This window comes from Myotis daubentonii, chromosome 3 (genome assembly GCF_963259705.1).
Source record: "Myotis daubentonii chromosome 3, mMyoDau2.1, whole genome shotgun sequence".
NCBI classification, from domain to species: Eukaryota; Metazoa; Chordata; class Mammalia; order Chiroptera; family Vespertilionidae; genus Myotis; species Myotis daubentonii.
The window spans coordinates 204,187,319-204,209,604 of NC_081842.1; the positions used below are offsets into that span (position 1 = coordinate 204,187,319).

The window sequence follows — 22,286 nt, forward strand, 5'->3', positions numbered from 1 at the left end:
GAAGGAGGTATCTGAGGTTTATTTACCTTCTATAATTGAAACTTTGTTGCTTTTTGAGTGGAGCTCAGAGCTGGCGGCAGGCTGCTTTCCTTCATCACTGGAGCAAGCAAGCCTCCTGCTTGCTCCAGCTCCGTGGCTGCCGGCCGCCATCTTTGTTGGCAGTTAATTTGCAGATCTTGCTGATTAGCCAATGGGAGGCATAGCGAAGGTATGGTCAATTACCATGTTTGTCTATTATTAGGTAAGATTACCTGCGGGTGGGCTGGCCCCTAAGTTCCAAGTGCCAGTAAGCACCCCCATTTCACAACTGTTCTGCTGCCATTTGCAAATGCTTCTGTTCATCAAACATCTGCTGAGTGAAAACCCCTGGACACACCCCACCCACTCACACCATACAGCTGCTCTCCAGGCCACACAGCCTTCCTGCTGACCCGGGAGCCTGCTGTCTCCAATAAAGTGGGACCCCAACCCAGGCCTGATCACTTCAGGAGCAATGGACTTTAGATGAGGAGGGTCCTGTGGTTCCTAATGTGTTGTGCATCAGAACCACTGATGGAGATTCTGTTTTTAATACAGATCCTGGGCAAGCTCCAGATCCATTGAATCAGAATTTATGGGGTGGAACCCAGAAGTCTGTGTTTGTAAAAGCTCTGCAGGTAATTCTGATGCTTTCCCCTGGTTAAGAGCCACAGATTGGTCCAAACCACTCATTTCATAGATAGCAAGACCATCCCAGGGAGGAGTGGGGAAAGAGTGATGTCCAAGGTCACACATGCAGTCATTGGCAGAGCAGGGATGGACACAACTCTCCTGGGCAGCTCTGACAGTATTAACAGATGATGGAGACGATGGTATTAGCAGCTCTAATACTCGGAACTACTCTAAGCCTTTACATGTACTAACTAATTGGATTCTCACAACCACTCTATGAGGTAGGTATTGTTATTCCTTTTTTTTCCCCTATGGGAGAAAATGATAGCACAGAGAGGTTAATTCAATTGCCCAAGATCACACAGTGAGAAAGTGGTGAAATGATGGCCAGGAAGCCTGGTGCCAAAGCCTGTGATCCTAACCAGTTGGTGTAACTGCCTCAAATCACCAGGATCCTCCCTCGGGGGTTTTGCTTCCTCCTATCAGTGAGTTGAGCTGCAGACTCTGGGATGTTTCTGGAGAAATGATTTTTGTGGTGCTGCCCAGCTTGGCACCCTGAAGGAGGAGGCAGAACCACAGCCCTGACCCTCGGAACCTGGGGGAGCCTAGACAGTAGGTCTCGTTGGCTGTTGGCCGAGGGACCTGCTTTTGCACTTACGTCTGGGTCTGGGTGTGATTCATGGCCCAGGAATTCTGGCCCTGCAGATGAAGCCACGTCACAGTGGGAAGAACAGGAGAGGTGGCATTTCCCAGCCCAGTCCCCTGCCATCCCCTCAGACCGTGGAGAGGGTCATGCCTTGGCGGGGGTGCTTGGGATGTTACCTTCTTGGTTTGGGGATGATAAGTAACAACTCTGGCTTTGTTTTTACAGCCTAATGCAGGGGAGAGGGACAATGGACCAAGGCTGAGCAGGGTCAGCAGGGAACGTCACGACCTCCTTTCAATCAATACACACAAAGACCCTGCTTTGCCATTCACTGTTACCTCTGGGTCCCGCCAAAACACCTGGGCCCGAAGCCACACCAGTGATGCACAAGGCAGGAACCCGGACTGTGGGGTCTGGATGTAGATAAGCCTGGTTTGAACTGCCACTCTGCAGGCTCGGACAAGTTACTCCTCCTCTCAGACTCGCAGTTTCCTCGTCATAACAACCCCTGCCTCAGAGGGGTACCGTGAGGAATGAATGAAACTCACTAAACGGTGCCTGTCCTAGCAGCTGGCACCTGCGGCGACACCCTTCCCACCGGCACTAACGGAGACCAAGCACCTGAGCTGCTGGTGGCTCTATCTGCCAGTTTAAGCACCACAAGGAGAAGGAAGGGAGTCCTGCCCCTCACGTCTGAGCAGTCATAGGCTGCTAGGCCCCTCACCTGGCGAGGAAGACAGGACGCAGGAGCAGGGCTGACCTCTGACTTCTATGGACCCTACCACCATAAAAAATACTAAAAACGATCTTTTACAATTGCATTGATATGATGTTGAATATAATTCAGGCTGGAGTCATTATTATCTGTTCATTATTATATTCATATTTTTCTTCTCATTTTAAAAGAAATTAAAGTACTTTTGTGAACGCTGGGCACTGTGCCTAATGGAGACGTTGGCCTGGTGCAGCGCAGCTGGGGAGTGCCTAGCTGGGTGCCGGATGCTCAGGCTCAGTCCCTTCACTCCAGGTCTGCAGCCTCTGTCTCTCCCCAAGCACCCCCCTCTCTCTGAGAGAAAACACTCCACCCAGCCTGACCTCCTCGGCTCGGCCTGTGCTGCTCCTCCACCTATAACATTTCACTGATGTTTGTCAAAATCCAACCTCTCCCATGTGATGCCTCTCAAATGCCACTATCTTTGTGATTGCCCCTGCAATGACATGTGGGGAACTTTATGAAAACTTGGTAAACAGGCTCAGGAATTTGCTCAGCAACTGTCCTGAGAGACACATTCTCTCCTGCACATGTGTCTTAGGCACGCGCGCTGTCTGGCAGCACAGCCAGATGTTATCTGTCTCCTCTCCAATGAGCTCATCGTGTTTTGTTCATTTTTGCACCCTCTTTCCCGGTCCATACCCAGCTCAGAATCTGGCACACAGTAGGTACTCAATGCAAAGTAGTGGAATTAAATTAAAACTTAAGAAATAACTTAAACACTCCACGTTCCCACATGCTATCAGTTACTTGTTGCAAAACAATATGCAGATGCATTTCTGGGCGATTTCTATTTTGGGAACAGTATTATTTGGGGAGCTGAGCCCTGCCGGCTGGATAAGAAGCAGGCTGACGGCCTCCGCCACGGTGGCTCCCTTCCTCCCCGTCCTAATCATTTGCTTGGCCATTGGTGAGATTAGACAACAGCAATTATCCCCACATGGTCTATTTCCAGAATTCAAAGTTATTGGGGGAGAAAATGCAATTGTGCTTTATCCAGTGATTGAAAATAAAAAAAGCAAGAGCCTTGGAGTTCAAACCGCCTTGCAGTCTTGATGAAAAGAAAAACAAACTTGAGTATTAGCCCCAAATTGTGCTGACAACACACTTCCGGGTCTCTTTGTTCTCCTCCAGGCTCTCTTCAGAAATTTTCAACAATTCCCATTGAGCTCTGTGTGGTTCTCATCCGACCATTTATGCTTGGGAGAGCAGCCCTCTGTGGAGCAGGGATCCGAACTGCCTGCCAGAGAGGCCCCAAGGGGTGGGGGGAATGAAGTCCTGGCTCTCACCTCCCAGAAAAGGGGTTCTAGTTTGGTCCTCACCCTGTGTGGTGCCACCATGACTAGTGCGGCATCTCTGCCTCCATCACTGAGTTAGCTGCCCACTCGGATGCACCAGGCTCTCTTCAGCCAGGGAGAAACACACCCAAAAGTGGCCGAATCACTCCTATTTTAGGACCTAGAAGTAACACGAGAGACCGTATGCCAGACACCCACGCTGTATGTGGAGAGAGAAGCTCAGAGAGGGACATGCCTTGTCTGGGTCACAGAACAGATAGACGGCCAAGAAGCAATTAGAAGCCAGGTCTCCTGGTTCTTGGGGCCTGGGGTGGGGAGAAAGTACTGGGGAGCCACATTCCTGGGGCCCTATTTATATACCAACAGTGCTCACAGATGGTCTCTTACCATGCTGCCCCCTGCATCCCACTAAACAGATTTTTTTTAAGGGAGCCCAAGGTGAATAATGAGAGAGTCAGAGAAAACTTCACTTTTTAAAAAAATATTATTGATTTTTAGAAGGAGAGAGAGAAAAACATCGATTAGCACACACCTTACCAGGGATCGAGCCCCCAATCTGGCCATGTGCCCTGAACAGGAATCAAATCAGCAACCTTTCAGTGCATGGGATGATGCCCAACCAACTGAGCCACACCAACCACGGCCCCACTAAACATCTTTCAGACCCCAAGGGGCCATGGTTTTGCTCAATCACCCCGCTAGGCCTGTGCACCCTTCTCTTATGCTTCTTAAAAAAAAGTTTATATCTTTTTATAAACAATTTTTATTTAGTAATTTTAAAGAGAAAGAAACATCAATTTGTTGTTCCACTTACTTATGCATTCATTGGCTGATTCTTGTATGTTCCCTGACCAGGGATTGAACCTGCAACCTTGGCATATTGGGATGATGCTCTAACCAACTGGCTAGCCAGCCAGGGCCTCTTATACTTCTTCGTTCATGTTTCAGGCCCTAGTGTAGAGGCCACTTCCCCAGGAAACCTTTTTGAAGCCGATCCCTCCCAGAATGAGTTAAGGAGCCCTTGTAGTAAGTTTGTATCTCATAGCATTCACACTGCCTTAACTGAAGTTACAAGTAAGTCCATGCCTTCATTTCCCCACTAGCCTGGGAGGCCCATGTGGGTGTCCACCTTGATCCCTGTTGCTTCCTCTGTGTCTAGAACAGTGTCTGGCACACAGTAGGCACTGAACAATCCTTGACAGATAAAGAAATGTTCTCATGTGATCCCAGTGACAATCATGTGAGAAGGTGTCATCATCCCCATTCCACAGGAGAGAAAACTGAGGCCCAGAAAGGAAACCTGACACTCACCCAGTGTCATAGGTAGAACAAGATTTGGAGAACTCAAGTCTTCTGACTCCCAGGTCTACATTTTCTCCCATGTCTAGGCACAGTAACCAAACTAGAGAAATTCCAGTTCATGCCCTCTTGGGCCTGTGTATCTCAGCTGGAGTGGCATGGGAAATAGAGGCCACCCTATTTCACTGGGAAGACAGTGTGGAGTGGGAATAGTGAAGGAAGACATTGCCAACCATTCCTTCTGCAAGGAGCACTTGAAGCAGGTGGCCTGGGAGCCCGGACTCAACACTTAGTAAAGGCAGGAAGAACAGGGACCCTCTCCAGACCAGAACTGAGCAGGCAGTGCAGGGCAGCTCAGCTCCAGGGAGCACAGGCCCAGGAAGCTGGAGCTTTGAACATGGGGTGAGGTGAAGGTTTGATTAGGAGGGAGGCAGCATTCAGCAGGAGGCTAATATTAAGCATGCTGACAACAGCAAACATTGGCAAGGATAATGGAGCAACTAAAACTCATCATAGCTAGTGGGACTACCGATCGGTTTATTCACTTTGGAAAACTGGCAGCATTCAACTTAAGCTCAACATATTATAATACAGTATGACCCAGCAATTCAAATCCTGAGTGGATCTCCACATAAATGATTGCTTATTTCTGCCAAAACGTGCAAAAAGTGTTTATAACTCTCAAAAGCATGTGCAGCCACTTTGGAAAACAGTCTAGCAGTTCCTCAAAAGGATATACCTGGTGTTACCAAGTGACCCAGCAATTCTATTCCTAGACATATGCTCAAGAGAAAACCTATGTCCACATAAAAACTTATACATGAATATTCATAGTAGCATCTATAATAATAAAAGCGTAATATGCTAATTAGACCAGACGTCCTTCCAGACATCCTTCCTTCCAGACAAAGCCGCAGCAGACCCTGCTCGGCAGAGGCAGTAGAGGCCCCCCTGGCCACGGCGGCGGCAGGCAGAGGCTGCAGCGGCAGCGGGTGGGGGGCTGGGGCCAAGGCCCTTGCATGATTTTCGTGTATTGGGCCTCTAGTTATATATAATAGCCAAAAAAAGTAGATACAATCCCAATGTCCAAAACTACTGAATGGATAAATAAAACGTGGTATATCCGTACAGTAGAATATTATTTGGCAATAAAGAGGAATGAAGTCCTGATACTTGGCTACAATGTGAATGAACCTTGAAACATATGCTAAGTGAAAGAAGCAGTCACAAAAGGCCAGATATAATTCCTTTTATATTAAACTAGAGGCCTGATGCACGAAAATTTGTACAAGAGTAGGCCTTCCTCCCCCTGGCTGCCGGCACTGGCTTCCCTCCAGCCCTGGCTTTGTCAGGAAGGACGTCCGGTCTATTTAGCATATTACTCTTTTATTAGTATAGATTATTATTATAGATGTTCAGAATAGACAAAGCTATATAGGAATGGAAAGTATATTAGTAATGGCCGAGGGCTAATGAAAATAACCAGCCACTAAATTTTAAACAATAACAATAAAAGTGTTTATAGCGGCTTTACTCTGGAAACAAAACTGTCCAGAAAGACTAGGATGGGTAAACTTGAAAAATGAACTACAGTTTAGAATATAATTATGAGTGAAAAAAGTAAACCATAAAACAGTATATACAATATGATATGAAATTTTAAAGCAGACAAAAAAAATCTAAGGTGATCGAAGTCAGAGCAGTGGTGACTCTTGGGGGCTACTGACTAGGAGGGTCTGAGGGAACCTTCTGTGGTGATGGAAATGCTCTTGTCTGGGGTTGGTTACGGGGATGAATCTGTATGTAAAATTCATTCTGCTGTGCACTTAAGATTTCTGCATTTTACTGTTTGCAAGTTAAAAGTTATATCTCAATTTTTAAATGTAATTAAAAGGAAAAGATAAAGATAGAGGCTCAAGTTAAAAAGCAGGGTTCAAGTCCTGGCTGTCAGACCTTTGCGAGTCCCTGTCCCTCTCAGTGCCTTTTATCCCATCATCAGATAATTGGACCAGCTGGTTTCAAAGAACCCAACTGGCACTGCCAGTCTGAGATTTTGGGAATTCACATACCTATTTGTCACTGAGTTTGCTGGGAAATTTGGCAAATGCTTGCCTCAATGCCATGCAAAGAAAAGGGGGCTGGCTGGCTGCTGTGGGCTCAGCCTGTTTCTAAGGGAGAAAAGGCCTATGGATAGTGGGTGGGAACACGTCGCCACCGGGAATGTCAGTTTCAATATGAATCATCTTATGTATCCCCAGCAACTTGTTCTGGGAATAGATACCCTGACTCACTCCTTCCCGACAGGAACAAGACCTGCTACTAAAATTTCAGGTTCAGGAGAACCAGCACAGCCCAAATAGCCTAGCAGAGGTGAAAAACCAACAACAAAAATCAATCAGGAATCACATAGAGGACAGGGAGGGCCAAGATTATGGTCCTCTTTGTTTGAGTCCCCAGAAGGACGCTGGCTCAGGAGGCTGCTGGCGCCAGTGCTGGGATGGGGACCCAAGACTCCTAACCTTGAGTTTTCTTTTTACAACAACCTGCTACTATATTTTCTAGAGAAATAAATTATGCTCTGTGCTGGTAGGAAGCCTTTTAAACAAAAAGTAAAAGAGAACATCCAAGATGCATCTTAATTAGAAACTGCTTGGGGAAAAAGTCTTTGAGGCAGGAGGGTGCGGAGCAGCATGCCATGAGTGGTCAGCGGGACCAGAGTGTGAAAATAAGCAGGCTAATTAGGAGGTGAATGATTTGCTTTGATAATCCCCAGTGTGCTCCCATGGGGACCTCCTGGTCTTCAGAAAGTGGCTGAAGATTCATGGATATGTCATTCAAGGCCACAGGGAGACCATCCTGGGTGACAGCATTTGACCTGTGACTGCCAGTTCTGCCTCTCCTTCCCATATGGGGGGCTCATGTTTTAATCCCGTTCCCTTCCTTGTGCTAAGGGCCCGTCTGCCGGTGCCAGGTGCCTCTAATCCATTTGCTCTGCAATGTGACAGTCTCTGGCCTCCAGATGGAGCAACTAGGGCTCCAAAAACACGTGACTCCCGGGAAGGTTTTTCTGCTGCCCTTAAGACTGACCCATTCTATCCAAGGAATTGCAACATCACCACTTCCAAGGCTGATGACGGCTCTTTCTCCAAACAAACTCGAGGCCTGGGTCAGGAATGTGCGCCACGGCCTGGCAGTGATTTCCCAAGGACTGTGGACACTTGGTATTTTGTTTTTCTTCTTCAGAAAAGAAAAAGAGCTCATGAAACAAAACTCATAAAAAGAGGTTGCAGTATTTTCAGCCAGATGCGTCAAAGAACGCTGATACCCAATAAAAGGGGAGAAGAGAAGGAAATTAGGAAGGATATGTGTGTGTGTGCAGAGAAAAAAAACACACAAACTCATGTTCTGTGAGGATTTACTATGTGCTAGAAAGTGTTCTGGGGCTACCTAACTCTGCCCCCTGCCCTTTTTACAGATGAGTAAACTGAGGTTCAGAGAACTTGGTGACTTGCCCAATTTCATTCAGATGGTAAATGCTGGGGCTTTGAACCTGGGCATATATCCAAAGTCAAAACTGCTGCCTCCCGGAAACAAAGCCAGAGATCTGTGGAAACAACATGGAGATTTGAGGAAAATTGGGGAAGCAGGTGGTTTTCACAAACTGGCAAAGTGTGCAGTTCCCCAGGCAGCCACACTGGTAGAGAAACTGTCACCCACAAAAAGACCCAGTGAGACTGGCGTATACGTGTAGCAGACTGCGAACAGTTTGCAGAAGGCACTACTGAGTCACACGCCAAAAAGCAATTGTAAAAATGACATCCTGGGGCCTGGATTTATTCCCTCTTCAACATCATATTTGCTCCGTTTACAAGGCAAAGATGATTTTTCTCTCTGCCAAGGCCAAGCATTCCCAGCCCGTGATCTGAAAATCATGCTCTGTTCATTTTGCCTCTTAACTCACCCAGGGTCATAAATCATCCCTCGAAATAGGGATTTGGTTGGCAGTTCTATCAGGGATTCACAGGGCAGAGGCAGAATCCAATTTGGGGCTCTCACAGTCATCCTGGGCCAGCTCGAGAGGGGGCGTTGCTTTTGGCCACGCAAGCACCTCCGTCCTCCACAGAGAAGATGCCTGAGATCACATCTGCTGACCAGGCAGGATGGCTGCTCTTACAGGGTCAGATTCTAACTGCACTTTGTGACAGAGGAAGAGGTCAAGGCAGTGAAGAGAATGAGAGGAAGAGAGAGCAAAGCAGGGCCCAGCCTTCCCCAGCCAAACCCAAGACGTGGGGCAGGCAGACGCTGCAAGAGGCAATTCTTTCATTGCATAAAACTTACCAAAAGCCTCTTATGATCCTTTCCTTGGAATACAATTATTCTCACAATTATTTTATAATAAATATAACAATGGCAGCAGCTTACAGCTAGTGAGTGTAAATGGGCAGGTGTTTACAAATATCCGCGTTATCTAATCCTCACAATTGTTAGGTGAAATAGGTATTATCCTCACTGTACAGATGGAGAAACTGAGGTGCAGAGAGGTTAAGAAACTTGCCCAGGCCACATTACTAGTAAGTGGCAGAGCCAGAATTCAAACTCAGGCTTGTCTGGTTCCCAAATCCATGCACCTCTCGGCTTTCAATGAGGTGTTTTTAGGTTATTGGACAGGGTTAAAATATTTTCCTGTGCTGGGAAAAAGGAGGGAAACCTGAATCTTTTTTCCAAGCCCTGAACACTCAGTAGATGTCCAATAAATACTGATGCCTACAGATGGGTGGCTGCAGAACCTGGCCATGAAGTACACATCTTCCCCGGCTCCCAGGAGGGCAGAGGAGTAAAGATGCAATACCACCCACCCTGAGGCCATCCCTCCGCCCAGTTCCCTTCTCCATGGCCACTGTATGTGATCGCTGGGGGACAGGCAGCATGGTGGCTGAATTGGGTTTTGGAATCCAACAGACCTATGATCAAGTCCCTGCTTGATAACTGTGTGACCAAGCAAGTCCCAAAAGTCACCACGTCTCAGTTTCCTCATCTGTGGAATGAGGATAAGATAGGTAAAGGCTGTGAGGAGAATACAAGAGAGTGTAGCGACAATGCCTGATGTGCCCAGTACAGGGAGCAGTAGCATCGTGGCCCCCAAATCATACACTTTCCCCACAGCTGGCTCCTGCTCAAGTTTTGAGAATGTCTAGTTCCTGGTGGTGACTTGGCCATGACCACAGGCCCATGTTTCAACAATCTGGCCTTGGACATTTCACCAATCTCAGAGAGGGTGGTGCCAGTCCTAGAATCAATATGCTGTGCCACCCTTCCCTTCTCTGAGCTTGATTACCCCAACTCTAAGATGAGGGAGTCAGACTTGCCTTGTAGGGCCTCTCAGTGGCCACCTCCTAGCACTCTGTGCCCTGGAAAGATTTCCCCACTGCCAAGCAGGATGAAATTCTCACAGATTGCTCTGGCTTCTTGGGAGCATGAATGCTCATTAAGTGCTTCAAGGCTGGCAGCTGGCACCCAGTGTGAGGTGTCACTAACTCCTCACCCAGAAACCCTAATGCTAGCAGGAGGCCGATTTATCTCACAGCCTTGAACCCTAATCTTCCTTTGCCTCTCTCCTGTTAAAAATGCAATTGTAAGCTGCTTAAATGAAGGGGTGAGAGGTACAATGCCTACCAGTGGGCTGCCCATACACAATCTCTGCCATGGACGCTCAAGGGCTGGGGGAATGTAAAAGAGGGATCAGGCTGGCAAAATCCTGGAGTCCTCATGTGGTCCCTGGGTCCAGAGGGCTTGGGCACACCTTGGTCAAAGCAGGAGAAGCGCACTGTCCCAAGAGCCTTATATCCTCCTCAGAGCAGCTGCATTTGAAGAATGCTGCTGCCTATGTGCCAGGCATAAATATGAGCACTTCTCATGTATTTACTCATTTAGTTCTTAAAACAATCTTGTGAGCAGGTACTGTTGTCCCCACTTTATAGCTGGGATGCCAAGGCCCAGAAAGGTTAAACAACTTGCCCAAGATCACACAGCTAGGCAGTGGCACAACAGCATGCAAATCCAAGCTGCCTGGCCCCAATAGTCCATGCTCTTCACTTAGCTTATTTGAAATTCCCCCACATCCTAGCAGCAGCCCCTTCCTATAGGCGAGGAAGGTGGGCCTCTGCTGCTTATGGCTGGTGCCTCTACTCTCTACTCCTGGATTCCATTCTGCAAGTGGCAGGCTCCCCTCTGTGACTTAATGGTAATAAGAGCACTGCCATCAAGTGCCAGCTCTGTGCCCGGCATGGGAGTGGGCCCTGCACACGTCTTCTAATTGTCACCACAAGCTCAGGAGGCAGTGGCCTCTGTCCCACTCTGCAGTCAGAGGCCACTCAGCTGCTAAATGGCAACTCAGAGCTTCCACTCAGGCCACTGGGTCCTCAGTCCATGCTATTCCCACCTTCTCCACCCCCTCTGGACACTTACTGTCCCATCTGGCCACCTCTCAGAGGAAAGGGAAAGGGGCCAGAGCCCAGGTAAGCAGCATGCTGTGTCCTCTTTGCTCACAGCCTCTGGAGTCTTGGGAACATTTCCTGACAGGGCCTGCTCAGCAGGAGGCTGGTAAAAAGGAAGCCGTTTTGACACTGAATTGCTTAGGACACAAGAACTGGCTTGAGAGACACCTTACCTAGTGGTCTTGTCACAAAGTAAGAACATATTCAGGGAGGGGCACATGATCGGTTGGGAGGGGGATTCAATTTGGTGCAATGCCACACAGGAAGACCAGGGCCCAGTTTATTGGAGGTCACTGATGACGGCAACAGCCAGGGTCCAGGAATGATGTTGCCCAGCCACCCACATGAGTCCAGAAAAAGAAGTGGGATAAGACAAGCAGTGTAATTCAGGCCAGTTCATCTCCTTTAATCTTTGGGAATCACCTGGCTTCAAAGCCCCACATGGGTCTACCCCAAACTTGCCTCCCCCAGGCTCCTAGATTACCCCTAAGCCCTCTTCTCTGCATCACAAGACCTATTTGTGGTAACAGTAATCATAACCCTACCAGTTAAGCAGGTGCTGTATGTCAGGCAGGCCTGGGCTGGGGGTTGATGTCTTTATTAGCTCTACTTTACAGAAAAACTCAGGCTCAGACAGAAATGGCTTGCCCAAGGTCACACACCAGGAAGTTGTGAAGTCTGAATTTGAACCCTGGTCTGTTTGGTTTGAGGCAGAGAATCTACTAGTAAAGCCAGTGAAGGACTGCTCACGTGCTCACCTGTGATCACCTTCTACTTGTCCCTCGCTCTGAGAGCACCTGGATAGACCCCAGGGACCCGGGGGGGTTGCCAGTGTGTGTCTTGGCAGAACTGGTGGAGTTTCTGCTGTGCCATTTACCCCATATCCCTAGTAATCAGCATCGGGCAAGGCACCCAATAAGCATCTGTTGAGTGAAAAAGTGAGTAAATCAAGCCCAGCTCTCCCGGCTGGTGCCTGGGTCCTTACACACCCTCCTTTCCCAGGGGCCGGGCCCACTGTGGCTCGTTTTCTACTGCAGAAGGAAGACTCTGCTCACTGCCAGGACTGCTGTAGGCACTGGGTATTGGGGCACCCAGGGCTCTGCCAAAGCCACACTTGGGAGACAGATAACCCATGGGACCTCAGAACGCTCTATGGCAGTGGTTCTCAACCTGTGGGTCGCGACCCCTTTGGCGGTCGAATGACCCTTTCACAGGGGTCGCCTAAGACCATCCTGCATATCAGATATTTCCATTACGATTCATAACAGTAGCAACATTACAGTTATGAAGTAGCAACGAAAATAATTTTATGATTGGGTCACAACATGAGGAACTGTATTTAAAGGGCCAGAAGGTTGAGAACCACTACTCTATGGGTTCACATGGGCAACTGCCAAACACATTTCTTGCAACGGAAATTGTAAATCACTTACAAATACTTGCAGGTTCAGGCACACTTTCATAGCAGCCCCTGTGTGAAGGGAACGAACAGGGGCCCAGAGAGGTTGTGACCTGAATTTAGTCACACAGATAGTTCAGGCAGAGTGAGGACTGGTACTCAGGTCTTCTGACTCCAGGTCCAGTGTCTTTCCACCATTCCAGGCTCCCACTCCCCCTCATGCTCACTGATTGGAAAGGGGCAGGAGGGTTGAGGTTTACATCTGGGGCCTTGAGGAATTTTGCAAAATGGGACTTGGTTTAGCCTAATCCCTCCCAGAGTGCTCCCCATGGCACTCCCTCTACTCCGGTTGACAGTCTGATTAATAGCTACACCCATGCTGTGCAGGGTCAGAAATCAACAGCCTTGCCCCAACCTCCACCAATTCTCTGACTATCTGCAGATGGTTAGGAAGAAAGAGAGAAGAAGCCTCCTGGATCACATCCCTGACTTAAACTAGAAGCCAAAGCTCCAACAGCCGAGATCCACACCAGCCATCTTTCCCAGTGTGGATGTGGGCTGTGAGGAAAGTCTGTGTTCTAGGCAGGCAAGGCAGCTGTGCACCTAACCTGGAATCCACACATTGCCTATTTGAGAGTAAAGAAACATCTGTCACCCTCCCCTCTCACTCAGGAGTCTTCTCTAGGCATTTATCCTAAGACAACATTTTATGCACAAAGATGATAATTGCTGCATTATTTTTAAGAGCAAAAAATTGGAAACAACCTTTGTCCAACATTAGTGGATGGTTAAATGAATTATGGCACATCCCGGCAATAATTGCAACCACTAAAAGCATTCTTTATGAAAAAATTTAAATGAGTTAGGGAAACACTTATGATATAACATTAAGTCAAGAAAGCAAAAAGGACATAAAATTGTATATAGAAGGAGAGAAAAGCACACAGAAGAAAAGATTGGACGGATACGAGCCAGGTTGTCAATAGAGGCTGCATCTATGTGGTAGAAAGAGATTTTTTTGGCCTGCTTTACATTTTTTTGATACATTCTCAATTCCCTACAGTCCTATAATAATTGGGGAGTGGGGGAGCTACTCAAATACACCCCCCCTCCTCACAAGGGGAGTGAATTGTCTGAACAGCCAAAACAGTTGTGAAGCTGGATGCGTAAGCAGTGGTTCTCAACATTCTGGCCCTTTAAATACAGTTCCTCATGTTGTAACCCAACCATAAAATTATTTTTGTTGCTACTTCATAACTGTAATGTTGCTACTGTTATGAATCATAATGTGAATATCTGATATGCAGGATGGTCTTAGGCGACCCCTGTGAAAGGGTCGTTCGACCGCCAAAGGGGTCGCGACCCACAGGTTGAGAACCGCTGGGAGGAAGGCAGGGAGGTCCCTTTTCCCACAACACAAGTCCTTCTGCCAGGGCCATACATTGGGGGGCCGCCCCTTGTAAACCTGCTTTTGAGATTTTCCTGGGACTTGTGATCTGACTTGGTTCTTTGGGTCTCGATTTCAGGAGCCTATGTCTCTAAGGGGTGAGGAATACAGGTACTGAATTTTCCCGTCTCCAGCCCCAGCTAGCTCCTGCCTCTCAGGGGAGAAGGGAGTCAGGCTGCCTCCAGCATCTTTTCACATAAGAGACCTGCGTAGAGGGGAGCTGGCAACTTGGATGGGTGTTAAATTTGAAACCCAAGGCTCTGCCCACAATAAGGCACCTTGCAGTCTCTTTGGCTGAGGGAGGCTTTTGAGGTGCTGGGTTAGGAGGATCGCAGGCCAAAGACAAGTCACCGACACACAGCAGTACCTGTGCTACTCCCTCACACTTTCACCGAGTCAGAGAGCGAGAGACACCCCCCTGGACCTGAAGGCAGCGTATGCGGCCATCTCATTGGAAATGTGTTCAGTTTCTCTGTGAAGACACCCAATGTCGTTTTACAGCTATCCTTGGAAGGGTGGGTTAAACGAGTCTCCATCACTCACGGTCCCCACTTACATTTCCAAGTTTGTTTGATCTAAGAAATAAGTGATCAGGGCATACAAAGAAGTGTGCGAGGAGAGTAAGGGTTGCCCCTGATCTAGAAGGCTCAGAAACCTGAACAGTCCAGAAGGAACCCAGACTTGGAGAAATAGGGACACAGCTCAGGAGGTAAAAAACAACAACAATAAGTTCAGCTCAGCCACCAGGGGGGCAGTGGGCCTCCCCGACGGCCACTCACCGAACATGTTGCCCTGGTAGCCGTCCTTTGTGAGGGGCTGGAGCTCGTTTTTCCCCATCGCGTAACGCTTGTAGCTCTGCCAGGCGAACTGCATCATCTATAAGAAAAGGCGGGCAACATGAGCATGGCGACTCCCAAGAGTGCGGACTGCCTCCCAGCTTTGCCCTTTGCAACAGGGTTTGAAATCACATTCAAAAAATAATCTTCCAAATTGAGGAAAATGACTTCCTCTCGCTATAATTTTATTCTTAGTTACAGCTGCCCAGAGGCCATTGTCCTTGGACAACCCCACATGTCCAGAACCTGGGCACAGATTTCCTAGGGAAGACAGCCGGAGCCAACGCAGAGGCCCGCCTCATCCAGGAAGGCACCTCTGCTTTGCTCTGGCCTCAGGTGATTCTCTGAAGGAAGGAAACAACTCACTGAATGATGCCTGTTATAATCAAATAGAATAATCCCCGAGCGAAGGATAGCGAAATCCATTTTGTAGAAAAGGAGACAGGTCATACATGAGGCGACTTGCCCAACGTTACACAGTGAATCAGAGCTGGGAATTGAACTCATGCCTCTGGCTCCAAAGCGTTAAGACGGTCCCCAAAGCCTCGGTGCTGTTCCTACATGAGTCTCTTCGAACTCCTCCAACACTTGGCTGGACCTACCCTGGCTGTCCCAGGCTCCCTGGTACCCCAGCTGGTCACTGTTGTTTGTTGTTTTCCTGGCTCTGAACTATAAACTCCTTGAAGTCAGAAACTACATGGACCTTGCCTCAGTTTCTCCCACAGCACCCAGCACAGGGCTTGGCACACGTAGGCGGCAATGAGTCTCTGTCAACTTTGTCACCGTGTGAGTTGTTACTACATGAAGGCAACTATGTCAGCTCCTTGGGCGCATTGCACTGGAGTTTGGCCCCCTGGCTGCACCTGGCACTGAGCTGGAGGAATGCGAGGTGCCAGTGGGCCCAGCCCACTTCCCCAGGGTCTCCTTTATTTGCTTCTATGGTGCCACCTTTTTGCCTTTGCATGGCAGCTGCAGAGCAGAGCTCTGGGGTGACTGTGGGACCGAGGAGGGAACCAGGGCAGGGAGCTAGGGACAGATGGGTGGGGAGCAGCTTGGTATAGTGGGAAGAATTCTATGTCTGTCACTATCTCTTTGACTTTGGCCAGTGACTAAACATCTCTGAGGCTTAGTTGCTTCATCTTTGAAGTGGGAATAACAGGCCTGCTTTACCACAATCCTGGAAGGTTTAAATGAAATGCCAGTGATCAACAAACACTGGTTGGTCAGCCTTTAACATATCCATCTGGTTCTCCTAGCCTCTTCTGTCCACCCCTCCTTCCATCCATCCTATAGGCCCTCAAACTTCAGCGCCCACCAGAATCACCTGGAGGGCTTGTAAAAAGGGCCTCATTCCCGAGTTTCTGATTCAGCAGCCTGGGGTGGGCCCAAGAGTTTGTTTTTCTGACAAGTTCCCATGTGACACTGCTGGTCCACGGGCCACACTTGAGAACCACTGATCTATCATATGTGTTTAATTTTTGTCACCTCACTTCCAGGCTTTCTTTTGTTTTCCTTCTATCTCTGGCCTCCCTTCCTGCCTCAGCCCCCTCCTTCTGGACATTTCCACGTGCATCCTCTATGTTCTGCAGCTCCATCTCTTCTAGGCACATCAGGACAGTAACTTCTGCTGTGCTTGCTGCACAGACCAGGAGGGCAGAGGTAACACATCTACGACCTGTGCTCTCTATCAAATGGCAGAATAACCTAGTACCTCTCCATTTCACTGTTGATGAAACTGAGGCCCGCAAACAGAAAACGCTCAGGGCGGCACAGCCAGCAGGGCTGGAATCTAGCTCTTTCAACTCCTGGGCCACCGGACCTGACCCCCCCCCCAACCCGTGCCTGGCCCACGTGACACACATGTAAATGTCATGGTAATGCATGCCAAGCACTTAGCATGGGCTTTGGTCCTGGTTCCATTCCTCTGTTATTTTCTATTTATCTGGAATTGCCAATACAGAAACTAATTGCTGGGTATGAGCGCTTGAGAAAGTCTGGTCTCCTCCCTCAGTCTCTCTTATGCGGAGCCCCTTGAGTAAGTCAGTGTGAGGGGAGGGAAGGGCGGTGGTGGGTGGAAGAGCAGCAGGAGGGTGTTGAACATAAATGACAGCAGGAAAAAAGGAGCAGAGGTCTGGAGGGGGAAAGACAGCACCCTATCTTCAATATCCCCTCTGCTTACGGGAGGGAGAGAGATGTGGGTGTACAGGAGTAATTTAGAAAATCACGGGTATCTACATATTCTCAAAGAAGCTGTCACTGCAGGGATGCCGAGATGTTTGGAACATGGGCCGTTCTCATAGCCATCCACGTCAATGAAGGGGAATGATGGCACCAGTGATCCCATGCCACTGGGGACTGGATTCAGAAGGCCATCAGAGTTTCTCTCAATCGCATGCGCGCGCGCGCGCACACACACACAGAGTACACACAGACCCGCAAACCTTGGGTCTTCTACTTTGAGTCGTGAGTGGCTCAGCCCAGGCAGTGGATGAGCAGGGAACAGGAAAGACCCCCAGCCAAGAAGTCCTAATTTCTCTTTCTCACGCACCCAAAGCAGCACTCACCAGATGTCCTGTCTGTGCTTGGCCGCAGTTTGGACTGCAGCTATGTGGGGAGTGCTCTTCCGACTCCCACCCTCTACTTCCCTGCCAACTGCTTGTCTTCCTCCAGACCCCAGCTGAAAGGGCACTTCTGCAGAAAGACCTCCTCCCCAGCCAAGCCCAAGTCAGGACCTACTCCTACCCCACATTCCTGATACCCAGTCCCTTGGCAGCCTTGCAACTATTATGCTTGCAACTATTTGGTCCGTCCCCTTACCCTTATTCATTGCCACAAGCCCTGCAACTCACTCAGGGACATCACAGGTACATGACTGGTGTTCATTAAATATTTGCTGAATGGATATAATAACACACAAGAAAGTTGGCTCTGGAGCTTAATATATGGCTGAGAGACTCAAGGTGAACCATACATGGCACCGGATAAGTAACAGGTCAGAGGGAAGGGTCTTATGAGCAACAGAGGTGCTCAGAAAAGAGTAAGCCTGTATCCCAAGGGAGCTTTGTGGGTACCCAAGTGTCCTGATGGCCAAGTAGGACTGCGAGGGGCACAAGAAGAGGACGGCACATAGGAAAGCTTATCTTTTTTTATCTGGATAGTTCAGTGGGCTTGACAGGATAGGTATTGCTCTCATTCAGAAATAACCATGCAATGGCTATATATTAAGTAGAAAAGCAGGATACTAAACTATATAGTATGAAACTCACTGGCCTATGTATAAGTTTATTAAATTAAAAAAGGAAGGAAATATACCAAAAATGCTGACAGTGGTTATGTTTGTCAGAAATTATTTTTCTTCTTCTTATTGACCTAGGTTTTCTATGGTTAATATCTAGAAATGTTTGTACTGTGAAAACTAAAGGTTGTTAAAGTGAAAAACATAAGGAATAAATGATAAGGTGCTACTCCTAAATCAAAAGGGAGTGCTTGGTGGCTGGCCATGGGGTGGATGGGATGGAACTGAGTTTTGATGAGAGAGAAAGCCCATCAGCAAGGGAAACAACGTACGTAGAAGCAAGAACCAGAATCTCAGAGTCAAAGAGAATGAGAGTGCCAGAGACATCTAGCCCCAGAGCCACACTGTACAGGACTGTGTGAGACCCGTACAGGGGAAGTGACTGGTCACGGCCAGAGCACAGACGTCACTAGCACAGTGGTGGTGGTGTTTCCAAACCACGGGCCAGGACAGTGAAGCAACAGACTGGGCCCAGGGCGGCCTGAGCTGTGGTGCGAAATTTGGGACAGAATCAAGAATATGACTGTAAGAATCAAGAGACCTGAGACTAAATACCAAAAGAAATTATACCTCTGCTCCCACTGGGTTCTAGAACTACACAACAGGCAGTTATCATTTGTGTATGCACATGTCTGTGCTAGAGACAGAAGGCAGCTCTAGATGGTCTCTGGAAGCCCCTTCCTTCCATCAGTCTGTGATTTATGGATTCACAGAACACCTGACAATAGCCTGCAAAGCCTTCCCTTCACCGAGTCCTGCGAAGGCAGCAAACAAAGCTCCAATGCTGGGGAGACAGGCAGAGCAATCGGAGCTGAGTCCTAAGACATCTTGTCAGTTCTTTCTCAAACGAAAGCTCTTCTTGTCCACCGGAACAAATTACAATGACATGAAATCTTAAAGTGAAAAATAGTTTACTAGTGTGAGGCAGACATTATTATTTTATTTAAGATGCTCTTTCTACCTGTCTTGGAACTCTAGGATTCTCTCCTGCAGAAAAGTGACTAGAATTCAGTGTGTCACCCAGGCACGGAAGCCCACCCAGCCAGGGAGCCTCAGAACAATGGAACCAAGAGAGAAAGGTTGCATTTGAGGAGGGAGGCAATGGGATATTGGCAGACCACCTCCAGAGGGGAAAACTAATAGAAAGTTTACATTGGAAAGTTCTCTGAAGGCACCTGGGGAGGAAGGAGGTGAGCATGGAAACAGTGAGATATTCTCCTTTTATTGCCTGCTCTTTTTGTTGTTGTTGTTAATCCTCATCTGAGGATATTTTCCCATTGATTTTTAAAGAGAGTGGAAGGGAGGGGGAGAGACAGAGAGAAACATCGATGTGAGAGTTTCACATCGATTGGTTGCCTTCCGACAACCAACATATATGCCCTTGACTGGAACGGAACCCGGGACCCTTCAGTCCACAGGCCGACGCTCTATCCACTGAGCCAAACCAGATAGGGCTATGCTCCTCTTTTTAACATAAAACAAACACACAGACAGGATCAATTCTGGCCCAGAACCACAGTTGCAACAACTCGAGGCTGCCAAGAAGGGAAATGGATTTCCCCAGTCATTAAAGATGTGCTCACACCTTATTTACATCTCCCAGCAGAGACACCTGGCCTGTTAGCAGGGGCAGAATGGGAAAGGATTTGGTCTCTAATAATCCTGGGATCTAATGACCACACAGATAGAGAGATCAGAATATCGAGTTGATATATTTCCTTCACTTTTAGCACAACCCAGGGAAATAGCAGACAGCTTGGTACCTGAACATCATCTGTTAGATTTCTTAATTCAACCCCATCTATGGGTGCTCCACAAAATGATCTTATTTGTGCCTGCTGATGAGACATAACCCCCGATCTATAGTTCAGAAGCTGGATGCAGATGGACTTTGATTATATGCTGGGAGTGGGGGGAGGAGTAGAACCCTCTCACTTTCCGGTTTCAATGAATTATTGAAAGGCATATGTAGGGCCCTAACTGGTTTGGCTCAGTGGATAGAGCATCGGCCTGTGGACTAAAGAGTCCCAGGTTCAATTCCGGTCAAGGCACATGCCCGGGTTGTGGGCTCGATCCCCAGTGGGGGGCAATAAAGTATATTAAAAAGAAAGAAGAAAAAGGTACATATAGAAAATGAAAATGTGATATGACTCCCTACCTAGCTGAGGTCCACAAAGGTCTCCCACATCCTGCCTATGGAGATTCAGATTTGATCAGTCTCAGAAATCTTACCCCATCTCTAGCTGTTCTGAGGCACCATGGTTGCTAGTGTGGGCCCTAGAGGCAGACAGACCTTTGCCACTCAAAGTGTGGTCTGGGGGCCAGCAGATGGGCACACCCAGGGAGCATATTAGAAATGCAGCATCCTGAGCCTCACCTGAGACCTGCAGAATGAGAGCCAGCAGTTTAACAAGATCCCCAGGTGACCCAAATGCACATCAAGGTTAGACACTGCTGCCCTAGCAGGTTTCCTCAGTGGTTAGAGCACCAGCCCTCAGACTGAAGGGTCGAAGGTTCAATTCTGGTCCAGGACATGTCCCTCAGTTGCAGGCTCTGTCCCTGGCCCCGTCAGGGCGCTTACGGGAGGCAACCAATTGATGTGCCTCTCTCACATTGATGTTTCTCTCTCTGTCTCTCCCTTCACTCTCTCTCTAAAAAAATAAAATAAAATACAATCAATGGAAAAATATCCTCTGGTGAGGATTAATAAGAAAATAAAGTTAGACACTGCTGTAGGGCTCTGCCACCTATTGGCTATGTGGCCTTGAATGAGTGACCTAACCTCTCTGAGACTCAGTTTCCTTATCTGTAAAAGGAGGACAGGAACATTTAATCCTTACAATAGCCCTGAGAGTAAATAAGATAACATATGTGAAATGTTTAGCACAGCAGCTGGTACATAATAAGTGCTCAATAAAAGGCAGCCATAAGATGGTTGCTAGATAATTTACCTACTAAGTATCTTTCCATCCATTTCTCCCTGCACTCTAACCCAAACCCCTGGCATTTCTCCATGGGACTCCTGCAGCAGCCTGTAACTGGTTTGGAGGAGTCCTTTCTGGCCTCCTACACATTCCTCCACACTGTAGCTGGGAGATTATTTGAAATGCAAATTTATTCATATCTCCACCCACCCCCCAGCACACACTCACACACGTCCATCAGTTATAAAGATCAAACTCATTAAAGCCCATCAAGAGCTGCAGAGCCCCACCACTCATGCCTCCAGCCTCAGCTTGTCCTCCCCATCTCTGTCCCAGCCCACTAGCTTCCATTCTCAGTTCCTCAAAAATCCACTCCTCCTGCTGCGACAGGGCCTCTTAACACCATAGCCCCACTCCCTGAACCACCCGTCACTCCTCGTTTGGCCTGGCAAATAGCACTTATCTTTCAGATCTTGGCTTAGCTGCCATGTCCTAGTGAAGCCTGGACTCCTAGGTCATTTGAATGCCCCTATTACGGGGGAATATTAAAGTCAGAATTTTATATTAATTGTGTGATTGATTCATTAGTACCTATTTCCCCCACCAGAATATAGACTACATTGCTCACTATTGTTCCCCAGCACTTAGCAGAGTGCCTAGCATTTAGAAGCCCTCCATGAAAATATGCTGAATAAATTCCCAACAGAGGGGGAGTCTCCCTGCCCCCTCTCTCCCCTGGCCCCCACCCCCCTTCTGCTGTGAGGACCATGAGAAAATGGCGATGCCTGGGACAGAAACACACCACCCAGTGGCTTTGCCTCAACAGGGATTTACCAAAGGCCCAACAAAGGAACAGCTCCAACTGTGAGGCCACAGGGGGTAGCAAGAACGGATGAGACACTTTCCTACTGAGAATCTTTAGGATCTTGGTATGGAGTTCGCAAATGGACAAAAGAAGCTGGTGAAGATCGCAAGCAAATTCGAGCTCTGTCACTGCACTGAGATCGGTTCCCTGACTGCAAAGTGGAAGGTACTCCTTGATTTTAAACCAGTGAGACCCATTTTGGACTTCTGACCTTCAAAACTATCCTATCTAATAAAAGAGAAACATGGTAATTAGCGTACGACCACTACCCTTCCCATTGGCTAATCAGGGTGATATGCAAATTAACTGCCAGCCAAGATGGCGGCCGGCAGCCAGGCAGCTTGAAACTAACATGAGGCT

General features: G+C 48.1%; 1 protein-coding gene across 3 annotated transcripts in view; it reads right to left on the minus strand.

Annotated features, from left to right (window-relative positions):
• Window positions 1–22,286, minus strand: part of MAN1C1 (mannosidase alpha class 1C member 1) — a 134,312-nt gene that overhangs the window by 67,470 nt on the left and 44,556 nt on the right. For all 3 annotated transcript variants that reach the window (XM_059690742.1, XM_059690741.1, XM_059690743.1), the window contains exon 2: window positions 14,786–14,882. In XM_059690742.1, the coding sequence (XP_059546725.1) occupies window positions 14,786–14,882 (97 nt within the window). The remainder of the gene's footprint in view (window positions 1–14,785; window positions 14,883–22,286) is intronic.